Source organism: Mobula hypostoma, chromosome 18 (genome assembly GCF_963921235.1).
Source record: "Mobula hypostoma chromosome 18, sMobHyp1.1, whole genome shotgun sequence".
NCBI classification, from domain to species: domain Eukaryota; kingdom Metazoa; phylum Chordata; class Chondrichthyes; order Myliobatiformes; family Myliobatidae; genus Mobula; species Mobula hypostoma.
Genome location: NC_086114.1, coordinates 33633515 through 33650103, shown reverse-complemented (window position 1 = coordinate 33650103; position 16589 = coordinate 33633515). Strand labels below are relative to the sequence as shown.

The window sequence follows — 16589 nt, the reverse complement described above, 5'->3', positions numbered from 1 at the left end:
TGTGATTGATAAAATTCACTAAAAGTGAAGAGAGAGTAAGCAGTGGATTTGTGTAGGATGCTTGAATTCCAGGTATGGGTGGGCGGGGAGATACGTTGAATGGTATTTTTCCATGCTGTGTGACACTCCACGACATTAACGTCAGTCACCCAGAGAAAGTGGAGGTGATTCAATCTGAATAGTCGTGGAGTCCCAACATGTCTTCCAGCAGAGTGGCCAGGTAGTTTGGGCCTTGGCACCTTACTTTATTGAAGGCAGTTCCAAAATTGTCATTACAACCCCCTTCAGTGTCTATTGGAGTACATGGAATATAGAACAGTTCAGTGGAGTTATCTTGAAGGACTTTAAAGCACCACCTGGAATTTTATGACAATCAAGTAGCTTTCCAGTATGAGAAGATGTGTTCCCAATGGTCTGGCTGGTTAGTAATCAGAAGGTTCTTGATTGGTCCCAGGACAAGTACACGCTAGTCAATTCTTCTAAGGTGACTGTGGATTTCCCACTATTAGCTTGCCACAGTTGCTTTAAAGCTTGGGACATAGAGCATTAGAGTGTTGGAACAAGCCCTTAATCTGATTGTACTGAACATGATGTCAAATTAAATCTCTTCTGCATGCATACGATCCATATTGCTGCCTATCCACACACCCTTCTAATAGTCTCTTAAACACCACTGATGTATCTGCGTCCGCCATACCCCTGGCTGGCCGTTCCAGGCACCTACCACTCTCTCTAAAAATTGTCCCACACATCTCTTAAACTTTCCCCTGCCTCACCTTAAATACATATCCACCAGTCTTCAATGTGTAGTTACTGTAATGGCTGATTTGGTAGAAGACAGTGGGCCCTAACATCCACTGGAGGTGGGTGTGGACTCCAGCTCTCAATGTAGCTTACAGTATAGAAAAAGACGATTGAAGTGATGCTGCCTCTCATAGCAATTCCATTCTGCCACTCATTTTCCTCTCTCAACTATGCACCAAGTTCTCCCTCATTTTCCTAGCACCCCATGCATTAGGGCCAGTTTACAGCGACCAGTTAACTTGCCAACTTATGACTAGGATGAGCTATTAAACATGTAGATCTTAAACATGCCGCTGGATTACCTACCAACCTCATCAAAACCTGTTATAATTTAATTATTGCCGTCAGATCTCTCTCTCTTGACTTAACACGCACAAAATGCTGGAGGAACTCAGCAGGTCAGGCACCAACTATGGAAATGAATAAACAGTCGACGTTTCAGGCCATGACCCTTCTTCAGTCCTGAGAAGGAAGAGGGAAGATGCCTGAATAAAAAAAGGTGGGGGGGGGGAAGAAGGCTAGCTGGAAGGTGATGGGTGAAGCTAGGTGGGTGGGAAAGTTCAAGGATTAGAGAAGAAAGAATCTGATAGGGGAGGAGAGTGGACCATAGGAGAAGAGGAAGGAGGAGGGGACCAGGGGGAAGTAATAGGCAGATGAGAAGAAGTAAAATGTCAGAATGGGGAATAGAGGAAAGGGAGAGGAGGAGTTTTGTTACCGGAAGGAGAAATTGATATTCATACTATCGGGTTGGAGGATACCCAGACAGAATATCGTCTGTTTCAATAAAAAGGAGCTTACCTTCACTGACCTGGCAACCACTCTCTGTTTGGTTTAACTTGAGTGGCATTGGAATATGTGCATGTCTTCCCATCATATGCGGTGCGGAAATGCACTGGTAGTTTATAAGTTGCCGTATCTGTCGAGCGTGTTGTCAGGGTTTGTGAACTGTGAGATATTTAGTCTCCACAAACCAGATGCAGATTTGGATCCTGATACAAACCACTCCATTGCAGAAATATTTAGGACGTAGTTGCTGTAGTCTTGTACTGCTGAGAGCAATCTGGTACATTAAATGTCACTGCTCTGATACAAAGGCAGAAACCTAGTTTATGTTTATGTGCCTTGGGCTTCAGTAACTTGAACCCAACTGTTAAAAGGTTAACTGCTAGTCAACCTGTCGAATGAAACCTCAGTTACCAATTCTCTGTGGAGCACAACAGGATTATTTAATTATTTGAAGTGAAAGGAGATAAAACATACGATTACGACACTGTGGAATGTGAATACGGCTGATCAATCGTGTGGTAAATCAATTGGGCTTCCTCCGTCCGGGAGGCGCTCGCTTTTGGCGCGGGCTTCCAAGTGTGTATATTTTGTATCTCTGTGGGCCCATTTCCTCACTTCCATGCCGTGTTGCCCAGAGTGTGCCAATGCTAACGTGACTCAGTAAAAACATTTAATTGTACTTCTCAGTTGTTGTTCTTGCTCCACACAATATGTAACAGTAAGGGGATGTAGAATCACCCTGTCTTCCCAACAGACGCTGGCTAAAGGCTGATTTATACTTGTGCGTCAAATCAACGCCGTAGGTACAGTGTAGCTGCGAAGCCTACGCAGTGCCTCCGCGGATCCCTACGCCGTAGCCTGACGCGCACCTCTCCCAAAACGTAACTAGGCATCACGGCAACGCAGACTGCAACAGCTGTGATTGGTGTGCTTGGTAGCATCGCATTTCCCCCTACGCTGCAGTAGCTTCCCATTGGGCGACTGAAGGGCAGGGAAGGAACTGTGGCTGCAGTGCTTTCCATAAAGCTTTACAGACCTCCAAAATTATGGAGGACACATTTCGCTTTTACGAAAAAGGACGCTCGCTTAAAACTTGTTTACCCCGAGAAAGACTACCATGACCATGAAGCCTTGCACGGGCAGGTGTGTGCGCATGCGTGACGTGCGCGAGTTGCAGAGCAACGCAGACACACCAACGCACAAGTATAAATGCTCGCAACGCACGTAGGCCACTTGCGTAGGTTATGGCGTTGATTTGACGCAGAAGTATAAATCAGCCTTTACTGTGTGACCTACTGGATGTCAGCCCTGTTGTCAGAATTGGACATAATTTCTCTTCCATTTTATGCCAATTTATTCTTGCACCTTTCTGTTTTGTTTGGATACATTTCTGTGTAGTGAGTGTATTGGTGAAAGTGATGTGCCAGCCACTATCACTTGTCAACATAGCCATTGAATTTAAGATGTCTATTCTATAAATCGGACTGCCTTAAAGATTCTTGATATTAAACCTTAAGACATAGGAGCAGAATTAAGGGTCTCAGCCCTTCGAGTCTGCACTGCCATTCGATCATGGCTGATTATCCCTCTCAACCCCTTTCACCTGCCTTCTCCCCATAACGTTTGATATCCTGACTAATCGAGAACCTATCAACCTTCACTTTAAACATACTCAATGACTTGGCCTCCACAGCTGTCCGTGGCAATGAATTGCCCAGATTCACCAACTTCTTTCTAAAGAAATTCCTCCTCATCTCTGTTCTACAGGGATGTTCTACTGTTCTGAGGCTGTGCTGTCCGTTCCTGGACTCACCGGCTATAGGAAACATCAGCTCCACATCCACTCTGTCTATGCCTTTCAATATTCAAACAAATCTGTCTTGTCATAAATTGGAAATATCATTAGCATTTTTATGAGGATGTTCTATTGGCTTTTTCGGAATCAGCATCTTAGCCAGTCCCTTGGGGTTGAGGTTGAATTATTGCTTCAATTCTGTGGGTTTAAAGGTAACTAAGTCCAGTGAGAGAGAGAGTCTCCCCCGCAGATGGGGCAGGAGGTGTCTGATGGTTTAGGCAGGTGGAGAGCTTGTGAAAGGGTCACAGAAAATTGAACAAAGACATTGATGCCATTATTTACTTTAGATAATATATATTAGATTATTGGATGTTAATTCAACAAGTTTTAAGCTTTCATTTTAAAGTTGCCTAATCATTTCACTTTATTCCTGAATCTAATCTTTACAGAGCTAAATTATATATATGTGCATATATATGTGTGTGTATGTGTGTATATATTTTTGCAAATCAAATGACAGATTATTCAAGATATTTCATACAAAATAGTTTATATTGATTCATGAAATTGGGCTCGTGCTTTCTAAGTTCTTACTGCATATCCAAGTCTGTCTTTTTACTGATTTTAGGCTCGGAAATATACTGTCCCATCTAAAAAAAAACTTATGGATTTTCTTGAATGAATCCCTCTACCAGTTCTGCTGTGGGGGATTCCTTAAAATCTATTGCATACTTTATTCCCTTCCCCTTTATTGTTCCTGGTGTGACATGTTTTTGATGACGTTCCTTTCAACATGGAATGCTAAGGGTCCAAGTTGTTGATGTGGTGTGGTTTCTCTATTGGTTGATTATTTGGTTTGCATCTTGCACCAATGCTGAATGTATTGCATCATGGATTGGGATTCAGTGGCTGATGAAATACCCCAGCAGTGCGTTTTGATCTCAGTCACGTATCCATTCTTTGTTCTGCAGGTGAAACTGCTGACACTTTAATGGCCTTGAGGTATTGCAAAGGGAGACGAGCCCTAACTGTTGGCATCACCAACACAGTGGGCAGCTCAATCTCCCGCGAAACCGACTGCGGTGTTCATGTCAACGCTGGACCGGAAATTGGTGTGGCCAGCACAAAGGTAGGTCGTTAGACCAGCTCCGAACTGTGTGGATATCCTATGATAGTTTTGAAGCAAAATGCACAGGGCAGAACCCAGTTAATTTGGGAGCTCTTTAGAAGAATTGAGAGGGGATTTAATTTAGACTGGTAGTGTGGCGGGTGCTTTTACTGACTGGGGGTGAGGGAGCTGGAGTATTGTGTTACAAGACATTTGGGACTGAGATACTGTGGGGAGCTATTTATGTACTGAAGATGAAAGTTGTAAAACCCAGATTGCTGAATATATTTAAGAGGATTCATAAATTCCTGAAGGGACATGGAATCCAGGAGCATAGGGAGGGTGAGAGAACTTGGTGATGAGATGGATCATTCTGAAGAAGGAGTGTAAGCTCAACAGGCTGAATGGCCTACTCCTGGCATTTTCCGTGTATGTTAAACCAGGAGATCCAGCTGTGTATGATCATTGGGTTTGTGCTTTATGTACAGTTAGATTGTGAAGATTGCTGAAAAGAATCCATAATCTGCCAATTAAAACATCGTCTCTTTACCAGCCTCAACCATACTCTATATAATTATGCACACCTTTATTTTATCTCCCAGTAGCCTCTCTCACAAGAGAACAATCCTAGTACTTCCACACGCTCCTCATGAATGAGGCCCTTTGTAGACACAGCTCCAACATGTCCTCTCGGTGGCCTCCCAATGCCAGAGGTGCTTCTTAGAATGTGACATGCTAAATCGGATGCAATATTCTACCTGATTCCTAATTTCTGTACCTCACTAGTTTGCTTTTGTATTCCAACTCTCTATAAAATCTTGGATTCTGTTCATTTTCAAAGCAAGTAGGGGATTTAAATTCAGGTTATTAAATATGATCTGGAATTCAGCGTGGCGAAAGTACTAGGTGATTGTTAAATTACCAGACCGCTGTTAAAAACACATCTGCTTCATTGCTGCCTTTACCTGGATTGTCCATAAAAGGCTGCAGATACTCAGTGTGTTTAACCCTTAATTGCTCCCTGAAGTAATAAAACACATCTGTTTCGTTGCTGCCCATACCTGTTTTGTCTATAAGTGGCTGCAAATACCCAGTGTGTTTAACCCTTAATTGTCCCCTTAAGTAGTTGAGCACAATTCCAGCTTTACTCACAACCTGCGAACAAATTAAACAAAATTGTTCAGAACATGCAGACTCCACATGGATGAGGCAGTCTCTGAACCTATGAGGCAGTGGTTCCAGTACTTGCTCCACTTTGCTGCATTGGTTGATCTATCCATTGTCACTGTGTGAGATAACATTTGAGGTGGAAATGAGGCTGCAGCACTGAAGAAAAGGTAACCTCATGCCTCACACCGGGCTGAAGGGCTGAGCAGATTCTTTAAACAACCATCCCTAAGGTGGTTGTATCACTCCTGTTCTGTCAACTTAAAGACCCATTGTGATGGGCGCACTGACTCATACCACTCTTCTAACATGGCGCTCTGCACATCTCTGGCGTTGGATGTTTACCTGTTCATACACTTCCTTCCTGTTGCCAGAAGATTATTAGAGCGCAAGTATTCTGAAGTAAACAAATCCTGATAGGGTCCACATTGAGAGGTCCAAACTTCAGAAATGTGCCTGGATGTGCTCAGTACAAGTGGCCCTGCCAATTCATGGGAGACAAGCCTTGTGCACAACACAACTCGGAAACCTAAAGAACTATGCAGTCACAACTCTCCACCCACAAAAAGATCTCGCAGGCAACTTATTTCTTCAAAGGTAGCTACTAGTATTGTTGATAAGTGCAGCAGCCAAATTGGTGCCTGTTCCAAGATAGTTGTAAAATGATTTTGGATAGCAGTCGATAAAGGCCAGGGGCCGCAGCGACGTCTGGCAGTGGGAAGATTGTTCATGACCTCATTTGGATGTACCATTCCCTCAGAGCTACTCTGGGACGGTCTGAATTGCATACTTGGATTGTGGCTTACCACAACATCCTGATGCAGAAGGGAAGTACAGTGATGTAATTGCTGCAAGATCAGTTCTGGCTTTTTATCCTTTAGCTGGGCACAATATTCCCATTATCGTCATATTCCATTTAAAGAAAAAAGATCAGAGTTGGCTTTAAGGTTCTGCGTTGCCTCTGAATGATAAAGGAAATGGAAAACTGCTGAAAATAACATCAGGCTAATGTAAAGGATTAAAAATTGCACTGAAAATTACGGTAAACAGGTGGTCTAGTAAGTTTTGGCATCCAACGGAAGGGAGGCGTATTGGAAACTTTCTGGGAGGAATTTAACCTCTTGGAGTTGGTTGTGGTGGTATCCCATATTTTACCATGTATCCTGTGCCTAAGGGACCCGACATGTAAGTATTATGATGGATGTGGACTGAGTAAGGTTAGTCAGCATGGCTTTGTGCGTGATAGGTCATGACTAACCAATCTCCTAGAGTTTTTCGAGAAAGTTACTAGGAACATGGATGAAGGCAAGGCAGTGGATGGTGTCGACATTGAATTTAGTAAGGCATTTGACAGGGTCCCACATAGGAGGCTGGTCAAGAGGGTTCAGTCATTCAGGACAAGATAGTAAATTGGATGAGATGTTGTGGGAGAACCCAGAGAGAGGTAGTAGAAGGTTGCCTCTCTAACTGGAGGCCTGTGACTAGTAGTGTGCTGCAGGGATCAGTGCTGGGTCTGTCATTGTTTGTCATGTATATCAGTGATCTGGATGATAACGTGGTTAACTGGATCAGCAAATTTGCGGATGACACCAAGATTGGGGGTGTAGTGGACGGTGAGGAAGGCTATCATAGCTTGCAGAGGGATCTGCATCAGCTGGAAAAATTGGCTGAAAAATGGCAGTGGAATTTAATGCAGACAAGTGTCAGTATTGTACTTCGGTAGGACCAACTAGGCCTTACAGCGAATGCTTGGGCACTGAGGAGTGTGATAGAAGAATGGGATCTGGAAATACAGGTCCATAATTTGTTGAAAGTGGCGTTAGGGGTAGGTAGGGTCATAAAGAAAGGTTTTGGCACATTGACCTTCATAAATCAATGTATTGAGTACAGGAGATGGGTTGTTATGCTGAAGTTGTCTAAGACGTTGATGAGGCCTAATTTGGTATATTGTGTGCAGTTTTGGTCATCTACCTACAGACGAGATGTAAACCAGGTTGAACAAGTACTGAGAAAATTCACAAGCTTTTGTCGGGTCTGAAGGACCTGAGCTATAAGGAAAGATTGGAGAGGTTAGCACTGTATTTTTTAGAAAGTAGAAGATTAAGAGGAGATTTGATTGATCTATACAAAATTATGAGGGGCATAGGTAGGGTAAATTCAAGCAGGCTTTTTCCACTGAGGGTGGGTGGGACTACAACCCGAGGTCATGGGTTAAGGGTGAAAGGTGAGAAGTACAAGGGAAACATGAAGCAAAACTTATACACTCAGAGGGTTGTGAGAGTGTGGAATGAGCTGCCAGCACAAGTGGTGCATGCGAGCTCGATTTCAATGTTTAAGAGCAGTTTGGATAGTTCATGGATGATAGGGGTATGGAGGGTTATGGTTCTGGAGCAGGTCGATGAGAGTAGGCAGTGTAAATGGTTTTGGCATGGACTAGATGGGCCAAAGGGTGTTTCAGTGCTGTACTTCTCTATGATTCTAATCAGTAATCTTCCTAATAGAACATGGTAGGTTAGTATTCCTATTGAATCTGGAGGAAACCAGTTGGGCTTTACTCTGTAATTCTTGTCCAGTTGCTCTATAGTCTTTGTGGCTAGATTGTACTCATTGAGCAAAATTGCCAGGAAGTGGTCTGATGATCTTCTGGGGAAAACGTTCTCTGAACCAAGATTTGAAGTCGTAAGATAAAACGTGTGAACGGGTCACTATTCTTTCTTCTGAGAAAATGATTGCTAAAGCTTAAATGAAAAATAGCTGCCACTCGGGGACATTTTGAGGACTTGTATGCAGACAATACTGCAGCTGGAGTCTTTCTCTGTAAATTGCCGTATCACTGTAGAATTATAATGAGCAGTGATGAGTGTCCTCCATTTATTATTGCCCTTTTCTAGTTCTTCTATACTCCTCTGATTCTGAGCCTTTTGAAACAAGCTCCACTTAGGATCAGAATCAGAATCAGGTTTAATATCACCTGCATATGTTGTGATATTTGTTAACTTAGTGAGAGCACTACAATGCAATACATGATAATATAGAAAGAACATAAATAACTAAATCAATTACAGTAAGTATATATGTACATTAAATTGTTAAATTAAAAATAGTGCAAAAACAGAAATAATAAAAATAACAAAATGCTGGAGGAACTCAGCAGGCCAGCAGCTTCTATAATAAAAGTGAGGCGTGTTCATTCATGGGTTCAATGTCCATTCAGGAGTCTGTCCGTGTTCTAAGTGTGTGCAGATTTGTGAAATATTGCCATACATTTGATATCTCTGTAGCCAGTGATCAGCCGGAAGGTATGAAGACAGCAGAATGGGAGATCAACTTGGGTTTTAATTACATTCCAAATAATGGTTTTTGCTGTTTTATGGGGAAATGCTTTAACCAGATGGAGGGTTTTATGGATTCTATGAAGGATATGATTTACTGGCCAGCCACCTTATTTTCCCTGATAAACTCTGACATTGGACTTGGTGCAGGGAATCAGACCAGTCTCAATTATTCATCTACTCTGCAGGTCTACACAAGCCAGTTTGTGGCCCTGGTAATGTTTGCTCTCATGATATCAGAAGACCGAATATCTATGCAGAAAAGGCGGAGGGAGATCATTCAGGGTCTCCAGACTCTACCAGGTAATCTGAGCTGGAAAGGGAATCCACCCCTGTAAAATCACAAGGGTGTATCTTGGGAGGGGATGTAGTTTCGGTTGCCTGCACTACAGTGTTGTAAAGAAGTGCAGTTACAAGGGGTGATTGATAAGTTTGTGGCCTAAGGTAGAAGGAGTCAATTTTAGAAAACCTAGCACATTTATTTTTCAACATAGTCCCCTCCTACATTTACAGACTTGTCCAGCGGTCGTGGAGCATACAGATCTTGGACCTCCAAAAAGTGTCCACTGATGGGTGATTGATAAGTTCGTGGCCTAAGGTAGAAGGCGATGAGTTATACAGCTCTCGTTACAGGCACATGCAGGTCAACTCTTTGAGTGATTATGCAGAAAGTTTGAAGTTAATAACTCATCTCCTTCTACCTTAGGCCACAAACTTATCAATCACCCCGATGAGTTATTAACTTCAGACTTTCTGCATAATCACTCAAAGAGTTGAACTGTACGTGCATGTAAGGAGAACTGTATAACTCATCTCCTTCTACCTTAGGCCACAAACTTATCAATCGCCCCTCATATGTTTGGGTTAAATTTTTCAAAAGTAAGCCAGGCTGTGTTGAAGTTCCTGGGTAAAATTTATGCTGCTTTGTATTCTTGTATGTCCACATTCAAACATCTGCAGACTAAGATTGTTGAAGCAATATCTTTGACCGTGGGAGAGAATGATTGTGGAAAGAAAGAAGCCACATTTGTTTTGCACTTTTGGACATCCCAAAATGCTTTGAAACTAGTGCAGTATTTTTGATATGGTCCAGGTTGTAGGAAATTAGTTACGACCTCAGGTTTAGTAATTCAACATACAGTGGGTTATGCATGCTTATGATTTTGTTGTCATTGTACTTTGTCATAAATGTAGTTGGTCACTTTTCTGGTACTTCACCCACCTATCTTTTACAATTCTTGTATTCAAAACTTCTTCTGTGGCCTCTTTAAGACCGTTCAGTCACTCCCTTCAAAGCTCATGCACTTGTCCCTCAAAGACAACCCCAGATTCCGTCCCCCCACAGGTGACAGTGCCTTCACCCTAATCTTTGGAAATAGCCTCTGTAAGATTCTTGGGCCCTCAGCTCCCTGATTGCTCCTGGAAGCCCATCTTTTTGGCCAGCCTGCCACCCAGAAGCTCGTTTGTGTAGTTCACTTCCAAATCTTGTTTGAAAAAGTTCAACTTGGAACTTTTCGCTGCATTAAGTGGAAATTGCCATAGCAATTCCAGTTGCACCAGCGTACTCATATCAATACTCTGTATTACTGGTAAATTGTAGCTATAATGAACATACAAATATTGTTCGTTCTTGCATTGCCATATTTCAGAATACCAAGACCATGTAGTTCAAATAGCTGAAAAAGTAAGCTTTATCTGTTTTCCATTTCCAACTGCCAACTTCTCCACACCATTTTTTTTTTGTTTTCTCTTCTAGACCAAATAAAGGAAGTTCTAAACTTGGACGAGGAAATCCAGAAATTAGCCAGCGAGTTGTATCAGCAGAAGTCTGTGCTTATTATGGGTCGTGGCTATCATTATGCCACATGCCTGGAAGGAGCGCTGGTGAGTGACACACATGCTTCAGGGCAAAAGGGGAAGTTTGTGTCTCCCAATTAACTGAGACCAGATTCCAATGATCTATTAAGTGGCTAATAATTTCAATATTACCAAAATCTTTACTAGTCAGTCAGGGGATGCTGTGGGGTCCACAGCCAATGGGCACTGCTTAAATGGTTAATTATCCTGCTTAACACATCCCTAATTTAGTAAATGCCATGTTAAGTCACACAGTGATTGCTTTTGTGGACTAAGTAATGGACTTTGTGCTTATAGTCTTGGTATCAGTTTATTATTGTCAAATGTACCGAGGTGCAGTGAAGAGTTTGCCTTTAAATATTGATCTTACAGATTAAGTTACTACACAGTGCATTGAGGTAGAGCAATAACAATGCAGAGTAAAATGTAAAAGCTTCAGAGAAAGTGCAGTGCAGGATCTAAAGATCATAAAGTGCAAGATTGTAACGGGGTAGATCATAAGGTCAAGAGTTCATCTTATCATACCAGGGAGTGGTTTAATAGTCTTATTACATGAGGGTAGAAGCTCTCCTTGAGCCTGGTGGTACATGCTTTCAGGTTATTGTATCTTCTGCCCAGTGGAAGAGGGGAGAAGAGAGAAAATCTCGGGTGGGTAGAGTTTTTGATTGCGCTGGTGGCTTCACTGAGGCAGCAGGAAGTGTAGACAGAGTCTGCTGGTTTCGGTGATTTGCTGACTTTCTGCACAGTTTCTTCTGGTCATGTTCAGAGCAGTTGCTTTCAATGAAGTTTTCTTAGGGTCCTCTGTCTCTGCTACCACAATGTAAGTGACGTTTGCCCCTTTTAAATTGCAGAAAATTAAGGAGATAACCTTCATGCATTCAGAGGGAATCTTGGCAGGAGAGCTGAAACATGGACCTTTGGCCCTGGTGGATAATCGAATGCCAGTCATCATGATTGTCATGCGGGATCCCACCTTTACCAAGTGCCAGAACGCACTGCAACAGGTGGTGGCTCGCCAGGTAAACGCTGACAGCTTTGGAGGTGTCCTTTGGATCTGGTACCGGTGGGGAAGCCCATGCTATGCTGCTGCAGGGAATAGGCCATTCAGCCCGACAAAGTGCATGCTAGTAGCCCACGTCAGCTCCAAAACCCATCCACTGCCTCTTCTCGGCAAATAAGTGGATTGGCGAATCGGTTTGCAGAGATGTGAAAGCTTAAAATCGCTAAACTCTGGGCAACTACAAGAAGGACCAATGAGCTCACTTCCCTGTGACAGTCTTTGAGAGGGGGGATAACCGGAGGGGGACATAACACTCACAATTGTGTGTGCCAGCCAGTCACGTTCAAAGACATTTGGATAAGTCATATGGATCAGCAAGGTTTAGGAGGACACAGGCCAAATGCTTAGTGGGCATCTTGGTCAGCATAGACGAATTGGGCTGAAGGTTCTGTTTCCATATTGTATGACTTTATCACTGTTACGTACTGAAAAATAAGCTCAGTAGAAATAGTACTTGATCAATTGGGTCAGTAGACTGACAGACTTTTTCCACGCTGTAATACTCTAACCCCGTCTTCCTGGACTCGTCCTCTCCATTTTAAAATTGCAACTGCGAGAACGTGTAAAATATTTTCTTTTTTTTTTAAATTCTTCCTTTGATGCCATCTTGTTTACGGATTGTAAGCCTATGCCGGGTGACAGTGGGGCCACAGATTGCTGGAACCATTTGAAATGCTGTGAGCCTCGGTGTTCTGAGTGAAAATGTGGCCTTCGTGTTTCAACGGCTTTTGAAATGGTGATATTTGTTTTGGCTCGTGCACAGTTCTGCCTGCCAGCCTTAAGAAAGGAAGCTCTGAGCTTGTTTAATGACTGTAGCTGTCTAGATATTTGCAATGTTTACCTTTTAGATTTTTTTTAGAAAAATGGGTTTATGTGTGACTCTGCCTAATCATAGGAAGACGTTGAAGTGTGCTGTTGTTCCATGAAGGCTCCACAGTTCTAGACCTTTCTCATCTGGGTCTGCGTCTGTAGTCGCTTGCCTCTCCCTTGCGACACACACATGGGCTGCTGAGTGCTCAGGGAGACGCAAGAGATCGCGGAAATCTGGAGCAAAGAGCAAAATGCTGGAGGAACTCGTCAGATCAGGCAGCAGCTGAGGTGAGAAATGGGCAGGCAATGTCTCTCCCCAAAATTTCCCTCCGTAGATCCTGCCTGACTGCTGAGTGTTCCTCCTTTGCTTGTCTCCTCATGACTGTTGCTACACAGGAGTAAGGAGCCGGTGAGGTTAATGGTCCTCCCGTGTGTGCTTCGTGAGCTGGTGACAACTGCTTGTGTTAGAGAGATGGCAGGACTGCCTTTCCTACACTTCTGTCACTGAAGGTGGAGGTACCTGAATTCCTCCTTAATTGGATTGGTATCAAACTCAGCCCTCCTTGGAGGCCAGGTAAGGGTGACACTGCCAGCGACCCAGGTGGAGCTTTTCGTGTTCTCCCTGTGACTGCTAGTGTTTCCTTCCATATGCCAAAGGTGTGTGGGTTGCTGGGTTAATTGGCCACTGTTAATTATGTACCTGGAGTACATTAGTGGATGGTTAATGCAAATGAGTGGCGGGGGTGGGGAGAGAAAATAAAAGGTTGGGCTGAGTGTGAATGGGTGGTTGGTGGTCGCACAGTCTCACCAAGTGGAAGAGCCGTTTCTGCACTAAATTGCTCCACGTCCCGATATATTTGAATTCTTTGCTCCATTGTAGTGCTTGGGCCACAGTCCTGGAGCCCATCAGTTTATTTTTCAACCCTGTTCCAACGCCATGGTTTTACATAGTCTAGAAGCAGGTTTTATTCTCTTGGCACCAGGGATACAGAATGTCGGGGACGAATTTGGAAGAGTGTAGCTGGTCCAGGAGCTGTTATTCAATGTGCAGGCACCAAGTCCAGTCACCTGGCTGTTTTCTGTTTTGCAGGGACAGCCCATTCTGATCTGCGAGAAGGGCGACGAGGAGACGGTGAAAAATGCCTACCGGGCCATCAGGGTCCCTCACACAGTCGACTGTCTGCAAGGCATCCTCAGCGTTATCCCACTCCAGCTCCTGGCTTTCCACCTTGCTGTCCTTCGGGGCTACGATGTGAGTAGTTGCTTTATATTAAACACCAGAAATGTGATGACTGGTCCTAGACTCTCCCACTATTGAGAATATCCTCCCCTCTATCTAGGCCTTTCAATATATGCTAAATTGCAATGAGATCCGCCCCCCCCCCACCTTTCTTCTAAACTCCAGCGAGTACAGGCCCAGACCTGTCAAACACTTGTATCCTTATGGAAGCCAAGTTGCAGTTTTTCATAAGGATACAAGTAATTGGAACAACTGAACTACAAGTCCAATATGCTTGTTCCACTGTTGAGCCAGGCCTTCACACCGTAAGTTTCACAAAACCCTCAATTCTCCTGTAAACCAAGATTTGGACCAGTTTGGACTTGGGTGCATTCAGTGAGATTACCAAAGATCCACAAAAGCATTCCTCCTCCTCATCTAAATCCTGAAGCTGTCTCTCCACCCACCCCCTACCTCGGTTTTAGATTACCCCTTACTTCAGAAGAAACATCTGCTCAGCATCCACTTTTTTACGCCCCTTTAGAATATCACATTTTGCAGTGATGTTTCATTTTACTGCTTTAATTTTTTTTTAATTAAACTTCTTTCTAATTGAATTTCTTGGAACTCTTTGTAATTTGTAGTGTAAACAGTCCCAGCTGCTGTAAACAATTCAGACTGCTCCTCACTCCGTTTGCAAAAGATTTTTTTGAGATAGAGGATTCTTGGAAGATGGCAGTTGAGTCGAATATGCAGGAACTTACATTCTCTTTTTTTTCCAATCTTTGAACCCTCTGCTGTGGCCGATGGCGCAAACACTGACTCTTCCTGCTTGCTGGACGATAACACAACCTGCTCCAACTCAAGGTGGATGACAACAAACGGCTGAGGAAGATCGAGGCGGATTACGTGCCTATGTGAGGTGTCGCATTTATCGGGACAGAGGCTGACAACTTCTTGGGAGCTTCTCTTCTCCATTTGAGGCCAGTGGTGGTTGAACTATGTAAAGTGTAGCATGCAAAGTCTACCCTTAATTGGCATTATTAGGTAACAGAAGATCTTGACAAGGGAGACTGATGGATTTATCAAGAGTAACCTACCCTTGGAATTACCTGGGACACTTCGCTCCATCTTATGTTTGGGCTGAGGGAAACAGAATCCAGCTCCAGGAGTATGCCCCACTGACTGACTCTCCCTCTCACTCTGACTCCTTCACCTTCTCTTATCTTGCCTTTCTCAGATGTTGAGGGGGTGAATAAGTCTGTAGTTGGCACTTTGACCCAATTCTGCAATATTGTAATTTAGGTAGGGCCTTAGTTGCTATTGAGTTTGGTGAATTTTTCAACTACCTCCTGTAGGTATCACATACTTAAGCCCTATTTTGGTACGTCTGTGCAATGTGATACCTGTTGCTGGCTACTGTATTGTGGCCCAGAATGTGGGACAATCATCTTTCTCCCCAGCACACTTCCCTCCATTGCCCCAACAGTTGAGGCAGACATTTCAAGGTATGGAACCTTGAAACTGCTTGGGAATAGTTGAATTTACTGCCTGACCAAAGCAAGAATGTTGTGGCTGTGCACTGTGAATGCAAACAAACATAGATGTATCATTGCGCTCAGAGTTCAGTTTGAGGTTCTTGAGATAGTGCTGCACAGCCGTTTTCTCTCAGCCATTTGTCCAAGCTCTGTGTAAGTCTCGATTTATAAGGACTCTTAATACTCCAAACGAAACTTTAGGAAATCAGGGCAGATTTTATTAAAACTTTTACTCATTTCGGTTGAGTTTACTTTGTATTCTTTGTTCACGACTGGGATAACTTGATCAAAACTCACATAGCTCCACCTGCTGAGAGTAGTCATCTTACTGTAAGGAAATGTAGCTACAAAGCTCTCAAGTTGTATTGCATGTATTTTCATAAAGGATTTTGTAAAAGATGTTAATGTACTCGCACTCCACTTATCTCATCTCTCCCCCCTCCCCATCCTTCCCCTTCCCCCCTCAACACTATTGACTTTTTAAATCCAATTAAACAAAACGTTCTGACAACATGTGGTGTATTGTTTTCTTTTAAAAGAACCTGAAGCTTGAAGTTATTCAATGGAGTATAATCCTGACAATAGTAGACACACGATCCACATAATGCCAAGAATTCTGAACCAGCACCTTTTAAGTCCATGACCATGACTGATCAGGACAAAGGCAGTACGTAGACAACCCAACATGGAGATGCATTGCTGTTGTTTTATCTCTGGGTCCGTATCCTGAGATTCCTCGCGGAGGATGCCTGCAGACTGTGCCTTGCAGTGCCTTTGAGGGAGGGGCCCTCACAGTAGCTGGCAAATTCCAGCTGTGGCAGTAACGCCTCGTGTCCCAAGAATGAGACTGTAAGAGGCCTCTGACCAGAAGGTGCTGCGTGTTCAGTCCAGGCCACTTTCCCAGTAGCTTCATGGGAACGTTCTGTGGTGATCACCGGCTGGTAACCCAGGGTGGGGGTTGTGTTTGAATGCAGCGTCAGTATTGGTTCGGAGCTGTAAGAACTCAGAACTGACTCCCCGCTGAGCTGGTTTGAAGTGAACCAAACTTGAATTATGAGTGTCATATAAAATGAAACTTTTAAAACCCAGAGGCAGCAGCAAGTACTGGGCTTC

General features: G+C 43.5%; 1 protein-coding gene across 2 annotated transcripts in view; it reads left to right on the top strand.

Annotated features, from left to right (window-relative positions):
- LOC134358188 (glutamine--fructose-6-phosphate aminotransferase [isomerizing] 1-like) overlaps positions 1-15980 on the top strand; it is a 114223-nt gene extending 98243 nt beyond the window's left edge. For both annotated transcript variants that reach the window (XM_063070183.1, XM_063070182.1), the window contains exons 14-19: positions 4357-4514; positions 9181-9295; positions 10749-10876; positions 11701-11868; positions 13810-13971; positions 14806-15980. In XM_063070183.1, coding sequence (XP_062926253.1) covers positions 4357-4514; positions 9181-9295; positions 10749-10876; positions 11701-11868; positions 13810-13971; positions 14806-14859 — 785 coding nt within the window. In that variant the 3' untranslated portion in view covers positions 14860-15980. The remainder of the gene's footprint in view (positions 1-4356; positions 4515-9180; positions 9296-10748; positions 10877-11700; positions 11869-13809; positions 13972-14805) is intronic.
- Positions 15981-16589: the final 609 nt, after the last annotated feature.